The sequence below is a fragment of the Diachasma alloeum genome, unplaced genomic scaffold (assembly GCF_001412515.2).
Source record: "Diachasma alloeum isolate Michigan unplaced genomic scaffold, Dall2.0 Dall_scaffold_00694, whole genome shotgun sequence".
NCBI lineage: Eukaryota > Metazoa > Arthropoda > Insecta > Hymenoptera > Braconidae > Diachasma > Diachasma alloeum.
The window spans coordinates 4,074-26,999 of record NW_021680826.1 but is presented as its reverse complement, the minus strand read 5'-3'; the positions used below and the strand labels follow the sequence as shown (position 1 = coordinate 26,999).

The following is a 22,926-nucleotide window of genomic DNA, read 5'->3' as shown; positions in this document are numbered from 1 at the left end:
GATTTTCCTTCTGAAAATCATAACAATTGAACTCTTGGAAAATTTAATTTAATTGATTTTCACTCAGCTTTTTACTAGAATAGTTCAATTAATTGATCTCTAATATTCCCATGGAATATGAAATCAATTGGTTTTATTGTTCAAACCATTGCCATTTTTTTATTTTCGAAATTTTAATTCACTTGTGTTTTCGCAGTTAAAAATAATTGATCTGAGTCGGAATTGGTCTCATAATTAATCTTCAGTTAATACCACATCACCATTGGCATTTACATCACAGTTGGTTTTACATCACCATTGGTTTCTACATAACAGCGTGATTAGAATCTTCAGTTGATTCCAGAGCTTCATTCCAGCTAGCGGTTCCCTCCAAACCCTCCCTTGTTTCTAAAAAAAAAATATACCCGAGACCCAAAAAGCAGTCTGTGTAAGTCAAATGAAAATCAAAATTTTATTCAATTTTCAGATAACCAGTTCTAAATTCAAGACAAATCGAGGTTTTGGTATAAAATATTATTTCCGCTGAAAAAGAAAAGAGTAAAATTTGGAAAATTCATAAAAAATTATTTTCCTAAGTTTTGATGCAGAAAAAAATGAGAATTTTTTTATCAAAGAATAAATTTCCTCTGAATTTCCAAAAAGAAGAGGAATCTCCTCAAAATTGATTTGACTGAGATTTAAAATGAGAACAAGTAGAATCTTTGTTAGATTGAATTGAGAAGAGAAGAAATTAGAATCTTTATTAAGTTGATTTTCCATTCGATTTGAAATAAAATACCACTAGAATCTTTGATAAATTGACTTCTCTCCGATTCGAAATAAGAAGATAACAGAATTTTATTGGAAAATAAATTTTCTCTGAATGAAAAGAGAATTAGAATTTTTTTTATGGGAAAAATAGATTTTTTCTGAACTAAAGAGAAATGGAATTAAAATAATAATTATTTCTCTCTGAATTTCAATTATATCGTGAGCTAATCACTTTGAATTATTGAGTATAAATGAGATTAAGATCACAAATAGAAAATATAACATTTATTCTCCAAATCTCAAAAGAAGAAATGTTCAATTATAATAAAAATAAGAATAAGTTGGAGATAATTTTGTGAATGAACTGATCAATTGATTCTAAACAATTCCTTATGTTTTATGATCTCCAAAGATCTTCAACTTGAATAGTTATGAAAATAATCTATCTTTTTGATCCCAAATTCAACTGTCGAATCAATATACCATCAAACATTCGTGTTATTATTTTCAAGTCTGCTCCAGACTGTTCAACCATCATAATTTTTGATTAATTTATCTAAAGAATAATCATAATTTTTATTCAATGATTAGAAATTTTAATTTACTTGCAACTCTTGAAACTAGAATCTTCCCTGTTTATTCTCGATGATTAGATAATCTGACATAAAAATCAGAGAACAAATGAAAGAATATCAAATTTTAATTAATTAATTGTTTGAAAATTAAAAATTTACAAATCAATGAATGATGATTTTTCATTTAAAAAATAAATGAATTATTGAACAGTTAATCGATCAATTCACATGAGAAATCAATTGTATCATTTTATTATTGATTGTTATGTATCAAATAATTGGGAAAGATCATTAAAGGATAACGTTACATATTCTTAAAAATTTGTTTACAACATTAATTTCTAGAATAATTAAAAGTCACCTCACCATCCTAAGCTATTACCGCAAGGTAGGCTTAAAAAGGTAAACTTAACTTCATGTTTTTCTCATTTATCAAAAAGGTAAGTTTGAAAATTCATGACGTAACCGGAGTGAGGAGACGTTTGAGCAACTGATACTTGTGCTGATTCAGAGATTTTGAATACACATAGATATTCTCAAATCTCAAACTATTGGGATGGACTACGAGAGCCAATAGAGCATTGGTTTTTCCACAATTGGAGGGTCCACAAATGACTGCATGCACGCTATTGGGTAACAGCGGTCCATGACGGCGCTTCTCCATCTTCTTCTTGTGTGTCAGTTCGTCGAAATTTATTATCGGTAGCTTCTCCTTCTGCTCCTTGAACTCCATGATGAACGACTAATCGAGATATGCTAAATACCCATTATTTATAGAATTCTGTGCCATTCACTCGATGACCGTCATTGTTGTATCATCATCACAGTTTTTAGTACATATCCAAGTACAATGAGTACCAAAAAAAATCCCTCTATTATAAAGAAAACTTGTTAAAATGATCAGCCGTACAGATCTTTTGTTTATGTAAGTATTTTTTTTTTTCAAAAAATCCAAATATTCATGATATTTGAATTCTTCAGAGCCGACTCTGGAAAATTTTTTTGCAGTGCACGATATGTCAAATACTGTGACAGCGAGTGACCCTTTGAGTATCTTAAGGAGATCCACACCCCTCGATGTTCGAATGACGACTGACATGAAAACCTATAAATACAGGATAGTTATTCCCTCACATATCAGTCTTTGCTGAGCCATGAAAGCCAGCAAACATAGAAAAAAAAGGAGAAGAGGGTGTCGGGGCAAAGGTTTGTTCAATCGCCTCATCAGACACCTGCCGGTAGAGCTGCATATACCAGGCTACCAGTACTGTGGTCCTGGAACAAAACTCCAAAAAAGGCTGAAGAGTGGTGACCCGGGTGTCAATCCTCTAGAAACTGCCTGCAAGGAACACGATATTGCCTACTCAAAAAATCGAGATAACCTCACTGCACGTCACGCGACAGATAAAATTCTTGAGGACAGTGCTTGGCAACGAGTTTTATCGAGAGACGCCGGTCTCGCTGAAAAAGCGGCTGCTTGGGGTGTGGCCAATGTCATGAAAGCCAAAACATCCCTCGGTATGAGGGTCTCAAAACGGAGTCGCAACACCATTCTCCCCAAGAAGAGGAAAGGAGGAAAAAAACGACGTACAGGTGGTGGTATTGGAAAAAAAAAGTAAGCTTGAAACAAATTCTTCAAGCTGCCAAGACATCTATGCGTACAGGAACGGATGCCATCAAAACAACATTGAAAGGTGCACGTGATGCCGTTAAAGTAATTGGTAGCAGGAAGCAAGTGCGATTGCCGCGCATTCTACCGGTGCCCTCGAAAATCGGGGGCGTACTAGCCTTTCTCATCCCTCTCTTTGCGGGATTGAGTGCTACAGGCGAACTGGCCGGCGGCGCAGCAGGCATCATAAAAGCCATTAATGACGCGAATGCAACCAAAAAGGCCCTCGAGGAGAGCAAACGTCATAATCAGGCAATGGAGGCCATTACATTAGGCAAAGGGTTATACTTGAAGCCATATAAGAAAGGTTTAGGGCTCCATCCAAAAAACGCATAACCACACCGAGCTCTCACGGATGCTGACTTGTTGAATTACTCAAAGGTAATGAGTATTCCACACTTTCGTGGTGTATACATGAGAGATGAAATGTCGAAAAAGGGGCCCCATGAATATGAGTCGGCTATCGTCAATCTTGATGATAAGGCTGGACCTGGGACACACTGGGTCGCCTACAAGAAGCACAAGAATGAAATCATCTATTTCGATAGCTTTGGTAATCTTCATCCACCACAAGATCTAATGAAATATTTCGGTGTTGGTAGCATTGTTGGGTATAACTATGATCGGTATCAAGACTATGATACAGTGGTGTGACAAACTAGGGCGTTCACCATGTATGTAGCATTTTCGTAATTACAACTCAGTCCTCTTCTAAGAATTTGCCATCGTGTTTTGAGGATACCGAAAGTATTGTCGATTATTTGACGAGCTCGGGAGAGGCGATAATTGAAAAGTCGTTTTCCAGTTCCTAGTTGACGACGTGAGTATGGGTGCATAATATATTTTTTGAGTGGGAATCCTTCGTCTGCGATGAAAAAATAGGGTAGAAGCTTTGGAGATCCTGGGAGGGGCTGAGCGGGTGGGAGTTGTAATTTTCCTCCTTCCAAGTATTGGGCTAAAATGGTATTTGACCACACACCAGAATCACTGGTGGATCCTATAAAGAGGAAACCATTTAACTCCACAATTTCAATAAACATCCCCAGAATACGATGATAGGGGCACAATGATGTCTCACCGTATTGTCCCATATCGACCCACGTAAATTTATAATTGGCATCGCATGTTACCATTAAATTGATACTGAAATATTTCTTGAAGCAAAAAAAGGAAGACTCTGAGTTTGGGGGACTCCGAATTGGAATGTGACATCCATCTAAAGCACCAAGACAATGGGGAAGTTGCCATTTAGCTTGAAAAGCGTGGGCGATTTCCATAAATCGATTTTCATTGAATATCGGCAGATATATTGGCCGTAATATGCCCCAAATGGCTCGACAGACTTCATGAATCACTTTCCGAGCAGTCGATTTGCCCACTCGGAATTCCCAAGGTTTGGAATTAACGTTGTCTCCTTGAGCCAAATATCTACGAGGAAAGGAAATTAATCATCTATTTGTTTGAATCAACGGCTGATAAGGCATTCAACTTGTTTAAGCTTTAAATAAAGCATGGAAATCATACGATAATGTTATAGCAAGCTGGATCTCAGGGGACAATGGCTTCCTTATGCTATGTTTTATAAGTCGTGGTGAAACCAACTCCAGTCATTTCTGAAACTGATGAGGCCACATTCTTGTAAATTCAAAAAATTTTTCACGATCGGTGATTTGGAGCTCCAGGAAGAGGTTTGAATTAAAAAGAAATTGAGAGTTGTGTATCCGTAAGTTAATATTAATAATTCGTTAGGATCCATTTTACAACCTGAAACCCAATGAATTTGAACTATTCTGTCAATTTGGATTCCGTCACATTCACCAAACGCAGTTGAATGGCCGCGTCTGAGCGCTCGTATGTTTTTTTGACGTACGCAACACTCCGCGCAGTGTTGCTTCGCGCTTCGCAAACTTCGCGGCCATTGTGGCAGCACTCAAATAGCAACACCGTACGTAAGTAACGATGTAACCACTGACGACAGTAATGTTCGTCTTCTCTGCTTTGGACCTCCTATGTTGGGCATAAGGCGCGATAAGTTGGCTCTGACTGCAGAAGCCTTACCACCCACGTCCTCTGCTTGCTGCTTGAAGTTAAGTCGAGCATCGACCATCACCCCCAGATACCGAAGGTAAGGCTGGAAAGTGAGCTCGTAATCTCCGACTTGCAGCGTTATAGTCTCGACCCGCTTCCTACTAGTGATCAACACGGCTTCTGTTTTGTGCTCCGCCAGCTGCAGGCCTACGGTGTCCATCCAGCGACGAATTGCCCTGAAGGTCATTTTGAAAACAAGTTTAATCTCCTCCAGATATTGTATGGGGTGAATTTGAGAGTGAATTTCTGTGGTTCCCGGTAGTTTAGTCGATAAGAGTACCCGGCGCGTATCTGGGAGACCCGGGTTCGATTCCCAGCTGGGTGAAGCGCAAATTTTTTCTCTCAGTTCTAATTCTCTTAGAATTCTTTAATGCCTAAAGGAGGTTAGGCGGTATATGTGGTGAATTTGAGAGTGAATTTCTGTGGTTCCCGGTAGTTTAGTCGATAAGAGTACCCGGCGCGTATCTGGGAGACCCGGGTTCGATTCCCGACTGGGTGAAGCGGAAATTTTTTCTCTCTAAATTCTAATTCTCTTAGAATTTTTTTTTCTCTTCATACGCCACGAGCTTGACATCAGGTGGTAGTGTCGGTTTCAGGAGCCCACCGTACATGATATTCCACAAGAGCCCTGAGGTACCCCTCCAGTGACTCTGTACTCTTTGGGCCCACACTCCGTGTCATGTTTAAGAACTCTATCAGTGAAGTAGTCTTCGACCATCTTTCGCAGGTATTCAGGTATGCTGAACTCTGCCAGAGCCTCCATGATACAGTCCCACCTGGCTGAATTGAAGGCATTCTTGGTGTCCAGTGTCGCCACTGGGCTGTACTTTTTAGTGCCCCTGAGCCATCTTGTCCCTGAAATCGCTTCCCTGGCGGTAGTGACAACAAGGTTGATAGCATCGAGAGTTGATCGACCTCTCCGAAACCCGTATTGGTTTTTGGCTAACAGCGGCTCAACTGCTGCTTCTATTTTCCTATGGATGATGCCTTCAACAATCTTGCCAGCGGTATCGAGCATACAGAAGGGACGATATGATGACGTTTCGTCCAGCGGCTTTTTCCCTTTCGGGAGGAACACAAGCCTCTGCTGCTTCCACTTGGCAGCTCACGGCTTCAACGGCTTGTTGTTGCTCACGAAGGTAAGATCCACTATTAAGCTCGCTTCGCCCCTCGTGAAGGTCGATTTATTACCGCTGTTGAGCAATACCACATCCAGTGATGACATTGCTTCCAGGACGGCTTGTCCTTTGGCGTTGGTCTCCTTACTGCTCCAGTCAACTCTCCAGGCGTTGAAGTCTCCGGCTATTGCCACCGGAGAGTGCTGCTTCGCATCCTCGGTCAGGCAATCCAGGAAGTCCGTGAACTCATCGATAGAAAGACTTGGAGGGACGTAACAGCTGTAGAAACAGATTCCATCAACTTTTGCCCTCGCAAAGTCATCCTCCATACTACTGGTGTTGCTCTGAAAAGGTTGCCTCCCACAAGACCAGATAACAGCCTTTGTACTGCTGTCAGTGACCCAGCTTTTGGTGCCAAGATGTTAGTATGGCTCTGAGATCATCACAATGTCAGGTTTCAGCTCCCGCACCGTTTGCATGAGCAGATCATGTGTGTCCCTACAGTGATTGAGGTTGAGCTGTAGCACCTTGTCGTTTCTCGATTTATTACCGTCTTCTGTTAGTGAGCTTCTGGAGTGCCTCCTTGTAAGCTGGGCCTCTACTACTATCAGCAATGTGGGCACAATTCTTCGAGTTGTTTTTCTCGATGCACAAGGCACACGGCGGCTCCTTCTTACAGTCCTTAGCCTTGTGGCCATCCTCTACACACTTGACGTAGAGTTTCGAGCGATTCACTGTACTATTACATTTCGTAGCGAGATGTCCATGAGACGGGTTTTCGTGTTAACCTCTTTTAACGATCAAAATAATTATGAAATATAAAATTTTGAAAACCCTCACCCGGCGCGACCTTGGTTCAGAGGTTGCCGGGGCTCGGTTAATAATTTGTTGAACTGCTGGGCGCCCGTTGATTTACACAAACCAACAAAGAACGATCAAATGGAAATAATAGGTTCGATTGGAAGACCCTTGGAGTGATGATCGCCGAGAGGAGAGACAGCAGAAATAGTTTATTACTTACGAATGATGCGACAGCTCGGGAATCGACTCTCTGCGGTAATCTCCAACGGTGTATTATACTAATTGATCGAGGACACTCAAATAATAATGATACGGAACGTACAATGAAACAATATTTAATATTCAAATAAATGAAAATATAGCAGAGATTGCTAGACAACGGTAATTGAACAATGGTGTGAAATAGTCGAATACACAGCCTGACAACTCGTGGTAACGCGCAAGCAAGAGTGCCCTTCGACTTGTTGCTGCCCGTCGGGCTCTGGTCCGATCGATATTTTAGGCGTACGCGCCGTCTAATTTGCTTCGCTCTGGCACTCGAGTAGGCGCGTAGAAATACGAGTTAAATAAATTTCTTACGATAATTTAATGGTTTTAACTGATCGGTTTACTTAAACTATTTTAATTAGGAGATTCCCGAGGTGTCAGATCGGACTCTACGCCGGGGAAATACTATCTTTTCACATCCATAGTGCCAGCATTTGAAGCATTTGATCGGTCTCTCCGCTCTTCTTATGCGGCAGTTCACCCAGCCTATCTTGATTTTCCCATGCTCTCCCAGGATCTTCTTCACTGCCGTCGCTGCTAGGATCACTGAGGCAATTTTTGTTCCTCCATAAGCCTTACGTAAGGACTTGATCGCTCCTAGACTGATGTCGCATTGGTCTCCAGCTGCCGCTTTCAGTGCTTTGAGCACTTCCTCCTTTGTCGCAGCTTCGTCGAGGTCCTTGATTTCGAGTTCCTCTTGTGGTCACTTACTGAGAACCCCAGCCATATCTCTGAGGAGATCGGAGATGGTTTTATGCAGCTGGGAGGCCCCATCAGTTGCCTTTTTACTCAGGATGATGACCATGTCCCCCGTTGCGGTTCTGCGCAGTTTGTCGACACATTCGCATTGCTCCTTAGGGACGTCCTTCTTCACTCGGGTAAGGATCTCCGAATACTTTTCTTTGGACATATAATCAACGCATTAGGTCTGGGCGCTGGTTTCCATTCCTTCCTGCTATTTGCCTTCTTACGAGGCAATGGCTCGGTAGGCTGCTTGTCTTGGTGCTTTTTCGCCTCCTTATTTTTCACCGTTTCTCATTCCGGTGGCTTAGCAGGTGGCCTGGCAGATGGCTTCGGTGCTATTCCACTGTGAGCTGCTTTCTGCTGCTTGGGCTTCTTCGGTGTTTGACCTCCCGCTCCAGGAGACGCCTTGGTACTTCGCTTTCTGCGCAGTGCTTTACGAATCCTCGGATCACTGTCAGTCGATTCCATTCCCTCTTCCGTCTTCGTTTCATTCAGCGGCGATTCCGAGTTCTACCATGAACGTGGCAGTAATGGTGCTGGCATTTATACCGGCACAACGGTGACCTCCAGGATTGATGCTCGTGCTTCGTCCAATTCCCCAAGCCTCTCCACGATGTCGAGGACCGACAGCATATCGGCCTTTATCGACTTATGAATATTCGGCCTGGTTTGTATGAACGAATTTAGTGTTGGAACCAGTTTACGAAGACGTCCCCATCCATGCTTCCATTCCTTCTGTTGTTGGGCAGATAGTCCACCTCCTCCACTTGTTTTATCGGTCTGAAACCTATCCCTCCTTGTAGCACACGAGGCCAAGGAGTCCACCTTCAAATCACGTGATGGTTGGCTCCTCCCACAATCCACGGAGCCATCATCAGCCACCGGGGCTTTCACCCGATCGAAACTGACGGCGGGATTTACCTTTTCAGGGATGCCCGCATGGGAACTTTATATTTTCTCATCACTATTCATGTTCCTTTAGGCTGTTACAGGGAGCCAACCCATCTTCTTTATTGTGGGCTGTTGTACGGAGCCCACCCTGTGCCCCTCTATTTTTGGTCCGCGGGAGCCGTAGGAGTTGGGCTTCTCCACTAAGTTGTCCTCGGCTCCGCTCGGTGGGAAGGTGTTGGTCCGCACCGAAATAAACTGCTTCTTAGTTCGAAATGAATCCCTTAAGCCCCTCCATCAACGACAAGGTCATGCAGTTCCTAGGGGGAGTATGTATGTGTGTGCGTACATGCGTGTGTGTGTTTGTGTGTGTATGTGACTAAAATTTTGTACTACGATTTCTCTCAAACAAAGGTTGCAATACATTTTTTTTCATACAATCGGTGTGTTTTCATGTAACTTAGAATTGATTACTTTCTCATATCGCGTTAACGATTCTTTAGATTTTGCAATAAACCTTGTGAAAAAACGTCGAAAAATTTCATTTTTTTTTTTACAAATTGCGTGATTCTCCTTAGACAAACGATGAGATTGATTACTTGTCATAATAATTGATGCAACTTTGTATGATTAACCCTGGAATGGAATTTTAGCAAAATCGCCTTCGCGGTTTCGGAGTAATTTGAACATGAATTTGTAGAATTTGAAATATTTCAGAGATTTTTCAATATAGGTCAATTTTTTTCATTATCATTTTTTTTCATTATATTGTGCAATTTTCATTAAGAAAGTCGAACAAAAAACTTGGAAAATTTGAGTCGAGGAAAATCAATTAAAAATATTTCAATAAAATAAGTTGTTTAGAAATCCCATAGTTGACTAAAAAAATATTTAACAAATATAAAAAAAAAATATTTCCATTTTTTTTTCTCAATTTTTTTTTCCAAAGTAATCATTTGCCAAGTAGTTTTTTCCAAAATAATTAGTTCTGAAGGAATTTTTTCCAAGGAATTTTAGGCGGACACTCACAGCCGACATGTGAATACACTGTTGGCAACACCTCAGCATGCTAATGTAAGGTTCACTTGGATCAGCATTGCCTACATTGTAACAAAAACCTTATAATTTATCAAGACGATGTGCATCACGAGGAAGTGAATATCAACCTGTTGCTATACGCGTATTTTCTTCGTTGTTAATCCAAATAATACGAAGCTGGCGCTACTGAAATGCTTATGGACGATTGATATAGTAACACAAGACAATTTTTCGATTTATCTTCCCGTTCTCGTAAGATAAAATAGAGATTCTTTTGAGGCAATGAAGGGGAGAGTTCCATCATGTATACAAAATGCAGTGCACTCGGCCTTTTTGGTTCAGTCGGAGTCAAAACTTTTCTTGGCCGATGCGCGACCGTGCATCTCAATACTTTGCATAATAAGTATTTGCATTATAAGGTGAGCTGCATTATATGACCATGTCTATGCAGAATGAAGGCCTAAAAATTGTTCACTCAACAACTTCTCGAAATTTTGTCTAGATCAAATTTGGTTCTGCCCTTGATAAATTGATCATTTCTTTGTTATTAATAGATGGTTATTGCTATTTCAGAACCTAGTGGAGCGATACCGCCGAGACTGATGCAACGCTCTCAAATAGCGATATCCGCAGAAAGCGGCACCGACGTTCATCTTACGTGTTCAACACAGGGGAGTCCTCCCCCACAATTCACTTGGTACAGAGACATCAACGGTCAGTAACGATGATTCACTTAGCTCAAATAGAATAATATCCTTAGTTTGGCTTAATAAAAAACTTTCTACTATTTCTGGTGAAACTTATCAAATAAATTATAACATCTTTGATGAACTCCGTCAATTTCCGAGTCATTACCACTGAACCAGTTTCTGTCATCTCCACGGGTTTTCATTGGTTCTCAAACAATAATAATAGGGATTTTACCCAATGAATAAAACCACATTAATTTAATGTAAAGAGAATTTGTTACCCTCTGTTTGCGAGTAACATCCATTGTAATCGGATAATTAGAAAGAGCCCAAGTTTCCACGGAAATGTGTCAGGCACTGAATCACTCCTGTCATATTTTTTTTATTCAGCCCGAAAACTGATTTATTCATGCACCCATCTGCTCTATCCCCCGCCACCCATTATGCCTCATAATTTCTCATTTCTAAACGTGGAAAAATATTTGAAAAATCGGGGAAAGGTTTGGTATCCTGTCCTTCTGAAAAGATTCATGGAAAATTGAAAAGTTACGATTATATGAAGTTGAAACCTTCTTTATGAATTCCCAGTATTCCATAATAATAATCCCATAAAAAACAAAAAAAATCGTCGAATAGAGTATGCCAAGACTACATGGGTGCATGTATTGAATGAAAAAATAAGACTACCAAAACGACAGAAATAAAAAAGAAAAATGCCAATTCCGGATATGTTCATGAACTACCATAATACGAAATGCTTGGCAATCTGAAAAAAAGCTACCATAATTCATTTGACAAACGGAATTGGCATAGCCAGAAAACAATTCCTTATAAATTAACCTTAATTAATCTTATCAGCCCTTAACTTCTAGTGGCAGCACCTCCTGGACGCGAATCTGGATTACCGGCCGCGCCCAACCTAATTTGCATAAGGGCCACCTATTGCGACACTTGCGAAATCTCTTACTTCTCGAATCGCATGGCGACAAGTGTTTTCTCTCCGCAATTAATATCTATAATTAATGTGACCATCTCAATTGTGACAAATCTCTATCGTGTTTTAACTCAGTTATTGACTGACACAGTTCAATTTGACGTGAAATTTTTTTGATTGTGTTGTGTATTTCAAGTGAAAATATACGTTTATTGTGACTCTATCCACGCGCACAGGGTCAATTATTATTTGTGTGAACTTCTCCATCCCTTTCCCGAATCTGGCGTTTTCTCGGTTTTTTTGACTAACTCTCGCCTAAACATTGGAAATATCCAAACATCCCTTGACTCCGCTTTCTAGTCGCGAAAGATTTTCATTTATTTCCTGTGCATTCTGAGCGTCCATAATTCCAAAAAGGGACTTGGCAACAGTGCCCAGACCGTCTACGAGGCATCGGCGCGGCTTATTTGCCTCATTTAAACCCAACAATCTAGTGATGACGTCTCTACCTTCCGCAAAATCGGCGATCCGTTGGTCCATTAAGAGTTGGAAATTTGTTCCCCGCGGATCTGCTTTGACACAAACCCCTTTTATGTGAATTAGATGTTCTTGAAGTTGGTCAGCCCTGACTAGCCATGGGGAGACATCTGTACTTGCAGCAATGGACCAAAGCTGGGTATTGAAATACAATTTCACAACTGTTTCAAAATCCACACCCGGTGTGTGAACGAACTTCCTCATCGCATCTGCTTTCCCCACACTTGAAACGTCATGCTCTCTCGCATGAGCAACGCAGAAAACAGAAATGCTGATATTATGAGATTTGCAAAATGAAAGGCTGTTGAAATTGACGAACACCTCGACATTGAGCGACGTAGACTTCGTTGCTGGTTCGTTGATGGTCAATTTTCTTGATATTGCACAGGCCTGTTCATCGGACGACTACCAATTTCTACCTCGGCTGGAGCTGATATCTGCGTTATCTTGACGCATCCCGTGCACACCCGCAATGACGAATATGAATTTGAAATAATCCCGGAAATTACAATAAAGAACATACATTACTTTGAAAACTTTATTAGTATTTTTGTTACTAGTAAATGAGATCGCTCAACAATCCGCGAGAGCTCTGACTTCACCTCGAAGACCGCCCAGCAAACTAAGCGATACAAACTTCTCCCAATCGCTCTGCAATAGTGCTCCCTCTGCTGAGAGGGTTAGCTCTACTGCAATCCGGAATTATACTGCTTAAGTAGGCGAAGGGACCCAAGGATGACAGCCTTCTGCATTTGGCCAGCTAATATGAAGGCTTTACTCCTACAAGCCGGGATGATTTCGAGTGCGGAAATGGAAGACTGCTCCATTCTCCCCCCCCTCCCCAGAGCCAATAATGAGGACAACCAATTTGATTCTGAAGCCCCGGTTCAGTTGACGTAGCTCAAACAGCAGTGGTTAATACTTGAGCTGCTTGTGCTCTTCTTTAGCTGCTATATTGCTTTCAGCCGGAGCCGAGAACTCAATGACATAGATGATTTTGTCATCGAAATAGAAAAGAAGAATGTCAGATTTGGTTGCAGCGATAAGCTTGACAATCGCGAATGAGCAGTTGCAGCAGATCTTACACCTCTCATTCACGACGATGGACTCAATGTCTCCTACAACATAACGCAGCACCGGCGTTCCACTCCATAGGGGTTCTACTTCATAGGTGTACCGCAAATGATAATACAGTACACTCAAAGCCGCATTATGATGATGAATATCACTCGTAATTGCATGCATCGGAAAAGCCGATAAAAGATGTGAGAGAGTTTCCGGGGGCTGTCTACAAACCCGACATCGAGTGTCTTCAACTTGCACTCCCATAACGCGACTCCGATAGACCAGGGTGTTTATAACGCCATCCTGGCACGCGCAAATGAAACCCTCAGTTTCGGACATTAAGCCAGCCGACATCAAGAAAGAGAAAGTCAGCTGGACGGACAGATCCTGCTCTTCTACATGATAAAAGAATACGCCATGCATGGGCTGGTCAACGTGCTAACGGGGCAAGGTGGACTGCCCCGCCTCATTCATGGCCGCTCTCCGCCGATGGTCATGCTGGCCAGTGAATCACGAGGCAACTGACCATCTTGACCACGACGAAACTCCAGACAGAACGAATCTGCTGCGGTATCTGCTGCCTTATACAGAAAGGCCCGTACACCGAGGAGTTCATCATCATACACGAACTTCAAATGTGGATCCAAACCGTTCATAATGTCATAAGCTAAACCAAGGATCAGACGCTCATGAAAATATTCCAAACTGACAAGGACCACTATGCAGATCTCCCCCTCCGATTTCGATGAAACTTGAATATGTTATAGGGGACCCAAAACTAAGGGACACGTATTTTTTTTAGCTGCCCATATTGGGTTTTAGGGGGTGAAAGTGCTCTCTGAAGTTGACCACCTCTCGGGGTCATTTTTCGATTGCACACATAAGGAAGCTTTTTGAACAACTCTTTCGCAGTGTATCATGAAGGTCACAAGGAATGATGAAAATGCGAATTAGAACCGTCTCCGGGGGGTGAAATATGGAGGGTAAACTACCCTTGTGAAAATTCATTTTTCTCATAGAAAAAAAAATTTGATGGAAATCCCATGGGATAAATTCCATTTGAAAAAGCAGAAAAAAATACAGAATACCTTTTTCGTTTTTTTTTTTAAATGGAAATTCAAAACTTGCAAAATATATTTTTCGTGAATTGCGAAATTTCAAACTTTTTCCTGTACAAAACGAAGCTTACGGCTAATGATGAGGGAAACCCTTGGGACAGGATCCAGGAGTGATGTCGGGTAGGTCAACTACCCTTTGGGGGGGGGGAATTTTTTTTAATTAGGGAGAAAAAATATCGATGAGAATTTTGCGAAACACATTTCGTTCGAAAGCATGAGACAATTCAAAGCACATCCTGCGATTCTTTTCCCCAAATTAAAATTGAAAGTAAAATACTTTTTTTATTTATTATATACAAGTATTCGATAAATGACTTTTGTGGGAGTTACTTTTGATTATATTAGCGAACAGAATTCATTTGAAAGAGTAAAGAATAATAAGAAATATCGAAATTTGAACCCATGAAAATGTCCGTTGCTAGTTGTATATGAATTACAACCTATAAATTATCCGTCTACTTGTATCAACTGTGTCATTTCTATGGTACTGACCATAGTCCGAACTAAATGGTAAGGATTGAATGAAGATCCGATATGGAAAGGAAACAATGATGGTAGTAATCCCCAAATGATGAAATTTAGAATATTCATTGATATTATTATAGAAGCTCAGACTATTTATTCCTTCTATTATTATGTTCTCAATCAGCATACTTTCTGTTGGGATCAATCTACAGTATAGATGGTATTAGGGGACGTAATGCGTACAAAAATGATATTCTTAAAAAAAATGCACCAAACAAAGTGATTTTTTGCACCATGAGCATCTGACTACTGCAATATTGGAACAGCCTTCAATATCACAGTGCGGATGAGATGATTGCCCGAATGCAAAATCGACAGGATTTTCGAATTCATCTGGTTTTGTAGAAAGGTAACAACTCTGAAACCAAGCATAACGAAATAAATTTTGATACCTTGGTGATGATAATTGATTATGGGCTAAAGACTGTAACTTTATGATATTGTTCCGCAAATGTAAATTAATATCATAGTCCATTAGGACGACACTATCCGAAAAATGACGAACATACTTCTTCCATATCCTAAAACCATATACGTCAAGCGGTTGAATTTTTCCAGTAGTCCCCTTTGGTATCAACATAGTTAATAATTCTTTATCCGGAGGAGTAATTTCTTTCATGATTTGAGGATAGTGTCCGCTCCAGGAATCGATTAACAGTAGACTTCTAGGACCCACGTTTGGGAAAAAGACTTGCTTCAACCAGGTTTTGAAATGCTCTGAAAAATCAAGTACTAGATGATAATCCTAATTATTGTATAGACCATATCATGTTTGTTAGGTCTTAAATATTGTCATACGTGAAGTGAGTTTTCCCGATTTTGAAGCGGTGATGAACACATTCGCAGGTTTGAAGATATTTGCTCTACTATTGAACCGAAAGATCCAGAAGGTTCATTCAAAACCAGGAAGAGAGGTGAAAGTAATTTTTCATCAGCAGAAATCAGAGGTTGTACTGTATAACTATGTGTCGTTGAGAACGATTGTACGACGCACGCTACTTGTTTAGGTATCGCGTCAAATGATCCCGGTAAAAAATCCCGGTCAAAAAATCCTCTCCAAAATGATCCCGAGTAAAATGATCCTCTCCAAAATGATCCCGAGCAAAATGATCCGCAACAAAATGATCCCCAACAATATGATTTGAGCGATAGTAGTAACGAGAATATTTCCCATCCATACTGCACCATTTTCCTTTAAATAAAATCGATAAATTATGTTCGGTTTTTCATCGAATAGTTTTTCGCACACACGCACACTCACGCACACTCGCTCCTCTCGCATGCTTGCATGGCTTCTCAGGACTGGCCTGCGCAACCGACTGAACTGACCAGTGACCTCTCACCTCTGACACCTGAGGCACTACTTGATGGACAGGTGTCCAGCGAACGCCCCCATTTAAATTGGGGCACGTTTGGACCCACGATGATCGATACCTGCCACCTTGCGGTCTTTCAATCGGCCTCATTTACATATCGGCCATCGTACTGTGTACATCTCGTTCTGCGAATTATTCTATTGTTTCGCGAATTAGTTCCTCTGCGTCATTTAGTTCTTTGAACTGTGTTAATAATTTTATGACCCGCGCATTTGTTTGACCATCTCGTTAATTTTAGTTAAAGCTAGCACGTATAAATAATTGACTTGTTCATAATTAAATTGACTATTGTGACCAACGTGCACGTGTTGTGTTTTCTGGACCTTTTCGCGCTCCCGTAGAAATCCATCGTTTTTTTGCCCATCGCTCAGAAATATTTCCCAAACCAGACTCGGCATCGACCATTTTGGTCCTTCGAGCCGGATCGGTGGAATATTTTTCGGTTTTTTGTGTGTTTTTTCGCGGCATCCGTGTTTTTCGCGAGAGTATGGGGACGCCAGTGCAGTGCCGTAACACCTGATCGGAGGGCCCCGCACCAGTGGTCCTACTTGCCAGGGACGTGTCGATCCCGTTCATTGCTCCACCCCTGGGTACTCCGTCTTCAGGGCCGTATCTCCAGTACTGAAGGACCGTTTCAGAATTTTCGCTCATCAGGACCGTATCAGCGTGACTCCAGGCCTACTCCAGGAATTATTGACCACCTTTGGGTATCTTGGACCATCGGAAAGCCCTAACGACCTACCTCAGGTTATTACGGACCTGCGCTGAAGGAGGTGGATTATCTTGCAGCTCGTTCCNGACTTTTGTGACCAACGCCACGTGTAGTGATTTCTGGACCTTCTCACGCTCCCGGAAAATCCGTTTTTATCTCGCCCATCGCTTCCTAATTCCACTTAAACCAGATTCGGCATCGAACATTTTGGTCCTTCGAGCCGGATCCGTGGAATAGTTTTCAGTTTAGTGGTGTTTTTCGGGTTTGATGAACATTTTTCCCGCGAGTGAACACGTGCTCAGTGGATAGACAGTGGTGCTCATCCTGCGGATCCCTAGACTCGTCGCATCGGACAACTCAAAAGGTGCTCAACCTGTTCTCAACGCATCGCTTCAGGAAACTGCCTTATCGACACGCGGGAAAATTCAAACGGAGCTTCTCGTCTAAAAGGGAAGTCAAATTAATTACAATTTTTGCGCTTCTCTGGGGTTTTGCTGATTTTTCCTCAAGTTCGGCTGCATGTGATTTATTTCTTTTCTCGATTTATTTACGCGTATTATATNCGATTTATTTACGCTTATTATTAACGCTTTTTGGATCTGCGCTGGAGTTCTGGGCTACGCTTTGTTTTCCGCATATTGCTTTTTCTTGCTTTTTGACCTGAATCCTTGGCTCTTTGTTTATTTTTGAGCATCTCTCCTGGCACGTTCGCTTATTGTTTCTTTTTTAGTTTTTCGCAGCAGTTGATCGAGGTTGTGGTTTTTCTTGTTGGTTTTCTTTCTTTTTTTGTTGACAATTCCACAAGATGGCAACTCTCGAAGCGCTGATCTCGCTGCAGATGACACGTGCATCCTTCATCGAAGGCATTTACACGGAGTCACAGGAGGAGAGCATCAAGTAGTTCGGAGTGACGGCTCTGGATTCCAAGCTCGTCATGCTGGAAACGTATTGGGCGAAGCTGGAAGCGTCTCATGAGAAACTCGTCGGCCAGAAGATCGAGAATTTGACCTCTCTCGATTATTTTAAGAATCACATCTTCGATGTTGTGCTTAAGCATTACGCTTCAGGTAGAGTAGCGCTGCTGCAGCTGTTGGAGAAGAAGGGGGCCCCTAACCTCAACCAATCGGTTCGAGTTCCTGGCGACGCGCAACTACAGAGTTCCACGCGCAGAGCTCTTCTGGAGATTGANTCATCATGCTGGAAACGTATTGGGCGAAGCTGGAAGCGTCCCATGAGAAACTCGTCGGCCAGAAGATCGAGAATTTGACCTCTCTCGATTATTTTAAGAATCAGGTCTTCGATGTCGCGCTTAAGCATTACGCTTCAGGTAGAGTAGCGCTGCTGCAGCTGTTGGAGAAGAAGGGGGCTCCTAACCTCAACCAATCGGTTCGAGTTCCTGGCGACGCGCAACTACAGAGTTCAACGCGCAGAGCTCTTCCGGAGATTGAGTTGCCGAAGTTCTCTGGAGTGTATAAGGAGTGGAGGCCATGGAGAGACCTTTTCCATTCGCTGGTCGGGAATAATCTGGAGATTCCTGGGGTCGAGCGAATGCACTATCTCCATCTCTGTCTCTCCAATGAGCCATTGAAGCTCATCTCTAATTTGCCCGTGTCTGAAGATTCCTTCGGCATCGCATGGAGAATCTTGGTCGATCGATACGAGAACAAGCGCTGATTGATTACAGCTCACCTTGACCAGCTTCTCAATCCTGCTCCGATGAAGACGCACGGTGCCTCAAACCTTAATTTATTGACGAGCTTCGTTTCTGAGGCACTCAGCGCGCTCAAAGCACTAGATCAGCCAACAGATCATTGGGGTCCAATCGTCGTCCACGTGCTCACTCGTCGCTTGTCCAGCAAGCTTCGTGAGGCATGGGAGAATAAAATTGGAGCATCGACTGAGTATCCGACACTTGAACATCTCCTCGATTTCCTACAAGGTCGTTCACGAGCCATGGAGACCTTGGAGGTTGGGTCTTCGGTGCACACATCGAACGACGCCTCTCGTCCTTCGCAGCCCAGCGTCCAGACTCGTTCGATGACCAAGAGTAGTGCCAAAGTCAATCAAGCCTCTGTGTCTTCGCATGCGCAGCAGTCAGCCCAGAAATCTCCCAGTCCAGCGCAAATACAGTCCACAAAGTCGACGTCCTGGGCCGACGCGGGCTATCCTTGTTCCTACTGCAAGATGGATCACTACATCGCTTCTTGCAGCGGGTTCAAGTCGCTTACACCAACAGCAAGGAAGAAGGTTGTCGAACGGCTCTATCTGTGCTACAACTGTCTGGGGAAGCACAGTATCAGAGTCTGCAAGACCACTCGTACGTGCCGGACATGCCAGGAGAGGCACCATTCCCTGCTGCATTTTGATCGCGCTCGTCGTCCAGCTCAACGTGGTCCAGCATCTCAAGTCCCTCGCAACGATGCAGGAGCTCAGCGCCCGAGTGCTTCTGCTCCATCGACCAGCGTGCCTGTCGTGACGTACACTCACACCGGTGATGCTGCTCAGGCTGCGTCTTCAGCCCATCCTCAGGCCTGAAGCGGACCGTCCCAAGCGTCGATTCCTTGTTCAGCCCATAGTTGTTCTGCGCAAACCTCTCGGCCTGGAGTCCTTCTCGCAACTTGTTTAACTCTTCTAGTGAGCGATTATTGCCCTCCGCATCAAGTTCGACTCTTGTTGGATTCAGGCTCCGAACTCTCGCTCATCTCAGATCAACTAGTTCGGAAGGTGAATTTAAAGAAAACTCGTAGTTCTGTCCACATAACAGGAGTGGGAGGATCATCGTTTGGGACAACGACCGGCGAAGTACATCTCACGCTGCAATCGATCCACTCAGAAGAACGCATTGAAGTTACAGCTCACTCCCTTGAACGTCTCACCTCAACGCTACCGTCCTTCTCAGCAGAGGGCCTCAAGTGGGATCATATCGAGGGTTTAGAGCTTGCTGATCCTCATTTCCGAGTCTCTGCACCAATTGACCTTCTCGTCGGTGCTAATATTTTTGGTCAGGTCATCAAGCCCAACGTGATTAGAGGAGGGGTTCAGGCTCCAGTCGCTCAACTCACCAGCTTTGGCTGGATTGTTTACGGGCCAGCGGGACCTGATCAACCAACATCGTACTCTTCTCATCACCTGAGCGTATCGAACGATGAGCTCAATGACCTTCTCACGAAGTTTTGGGTTCAGGAGGAAGTTCCTGGGCGCACTGACGCGAATCTCTCAACGGAAGAATTAGAGTGTGAACGCCACTTCCATCAGACTCACTCAAGAGATAGCTCAGGTCGATATGTCGTTCGTTTGCCCTTCTCAGCTCCAGTTTTATCATTAGGGAATTCCTATCGTCCAGTGCTAGCTTGTCTTCATCGTATGCTCGCTGGAATCTCAAAAGATGCGCACTTTCTCCAGCTTTACTCTGACTTTCTCAAGGAGTATGAGGATTTCGACCATATGAGAGTAGTAACTCGCTCGACTCATCGCTCTTCGTCTTCGGTTCAGGCGGATTCCGCTTGTCGTTCTGACGAGACGACCTTAGCACATGAAGCGCAAGCTTCAGGAGGGTTGAGGGTCTCTAAAGGGTTTCAGGTAGGGCCGTCTGACGCTCAAAGGAGTTACTATCTACCTCATCATGGTGTAGTCAGAGAGAGCAGTGAAACGACGAAACTGAGAGTAGTGTTCAACGGATCAGCGAAGACCAGTTCAGGGAACTCACTCAACGACATTCTCCACACAGGAGCCAAGTTGCAGAGGGATATTTCGGACGTGCTGCTCTGGTCAAGACAGCACAAAGTCATCTTCATGACGGACATCACCAAGATGTTCCGCCACGTTAGAGTTCACAAGGATGACTGGCCCCTGCAGCAGATTCTATGGACCGACTCAAGTGGAGAACTAGTCACGTATCAACTGACAACAGTCACATACGGCACGAGATCAGCTCCGTTTCTCGCAAACCGTGTTCTTCTTCAGCTGGCTGAGGATGAAGGACATCGGTTCCCTTTGGCCGTCTCGCCTATCGTGAAAGGAAGATACGTTGACGACATCTGTGGAGGTGCGGATACGCATGACCAGCTCGTTAGGACCGCGCAAGAAGTTCGGGATCTCTGCGCTGCTGGAGGAATGCCTCTGGCAAAATGGCATAGTAATAATCCAGCGCTACTCCAGTGGCTCGCTCCTGATAGTGCCTCCAATGACCAGGGAGTTTATGAGGATTCGGAGACCCGGATTCTTGGCTTGTCGTGGCAGCCCAGCTCGGGTAACTTCATCTTCTCAAGTCGGACCAGCGATGAATCGAAGGTTTCTAAGAGGAATATCCTCTCAGAGATCGCTCAGATCTATGACCCACTCGGATTTCTATCTCCTGTCGTGATCAGAGGGAAACTGCTCATGCAGGAGACCTGGATTGGAAAGCTCGGTTGGGATGAGGAAGTCCCAGAACAAGTTGCCCAGCGTTGGAAAAGTTTTCGAAATGATCTCACTCTGCTCTCGAAGTTATCTGTTCCNCTGATAGTGCCTCCAATGACCAGCGAGTTTATGAGGATTCGGAGACCCGGATTCTTGGCTTGTCGTGGCAGCCCAGCTCGGATAACTTCGTCTTCTCAAGTCGGACCAGCGATGAATCGAAGGTTTCTAAGAGGAATATCCTCTCAGAGATCGCTCAGATCTATGACCCACTCGGATTTCTATCTCCTGTCGTGATCAGAGGGAAACTGCTCATGCAGGAGACTTGGATTGGAATGCTCGGTTGGGATGAGGAAGTCCCAGAACAAGTTGCCGAGCGTTGGAAAAGTTTTCGAAATGATCTCACTCTGCTCTCGAAGTTATCTGTTCCAAGATGGTGAGGCCTTCTCCAGAACTCGTCGATTGAAATCCATGGATTCTCAGATGCTTCTGTTCTCGCGATGTCAGCCGTAGTCTATCTCAAAATCGCTAATTGAGATGAAGAGCCTCAGATTCCTTTGGTCTGCGCTAAAACGAAAGTAGCTCCTCTCAAACAGCTGACAATCCCAAGGCTAGAGCTCACAGCTGCGGTTATGCTTGCCAAACTCGTAAAGTACGTGAAAGGAGAGCTCAATCTCTCGAACGCTCCGACGTTTTTATGGACCGACTCCTCAGTTGCGCCTCACGGGATCAACTCGCACCCGTCCAGATGGAAAGAGTTCGTGAGAAATCGTGTCCAACTCATACAAGAGACCTCATGAGCTCAATGGAAACTCATTCCTGGCAAGGAAAATCCAGCTGACTGCGCATCTCGTGGACTAACGACAGCGCAGCTCTCTGCACATGAACTCTGGTGGCACGGACCACCGTGGCTCATGAACAGCTCATCGTCGTGGCCATCTCCAGAGCTTGCTTCAGTGACATCAGCAGATCTAGAAGAGAAACCTGGTGTCGTTCTGAGCGTGAAGGTCTAGCGCATAGAGATTTGGGATTTAATTCATCGCTATTCTTCACTCAACAGATTGCTTCGAATTACGGCCATCTGCCAACGCGTCATTGCTCGTCTCAGAAGAATTCCTGGATCATCGTTAGCAACAGCTCTGAACCCTGGTAACATCGAGCAGGCCCGACTGCTTTGGGTCAAGCTCACTCAGTCTGCGCATCTTTCAGCTGAGCTTACGACCTTTTCCAGAGGGCCACGTCTTAGTTCGTCTCACTCACTCACTAGATTGACAGCGTTCCTGGACCACTGAAATTTGCTCAGCTTGACTGCGAAAATAAGCATCAGATCATCGTACCTCGGGATTCGCAGTTCCCTCAGCTCATCATTCAGGATGCCCATCTCAGGACTATGCATGGAGGAACGCAGCTGACTCTCGGTCAACTCAGAAGGTCTTACTGGATCCTCGGAGGAAGAGCCCCGGTAAGATCATTCATCCTGAGGTGCGTTCCATGTGCCAGACAGCGAGGGATCAGAGCTCAATAGCTCATGGGCGAGCTCCCAGTTGCTCGTCTCACACCTGGCCGAGCGTTCCTCAACACTGGAGTTGACTACGCCGGACCAGTGTCTCTCCGCTCGTGGAAGGGGCGTGGTCATA

The 22,926-nt window shown here is 43.5% G+C and overlaps 1 protein-coding gene across 1 annotated transcript; it reads left to right on the top strand.

Moving 5' to 3' along the window:
- Positions 1-18,088: 18,088 nt before the first annotated feature.
- On the top strand, positions 18,089-21,586 carry LOC107044238. The gene is made up of 3 exons (XM_015266044.1): positions 18,089-18,221; positions 18,579-19,211; positions 19,578-21,586. The coding sequence occupies exons 1-3, from the start codon at positions 18,089-18,091 to the stop codon at positions 21,584-21,586; spliced, it is 2,775 nt and encodes a 924-aa protein (XP_015121530.1).
- The last annotated feature ends 1,340 nt before the right edge of the window (positions 21,587-22,926 follow it).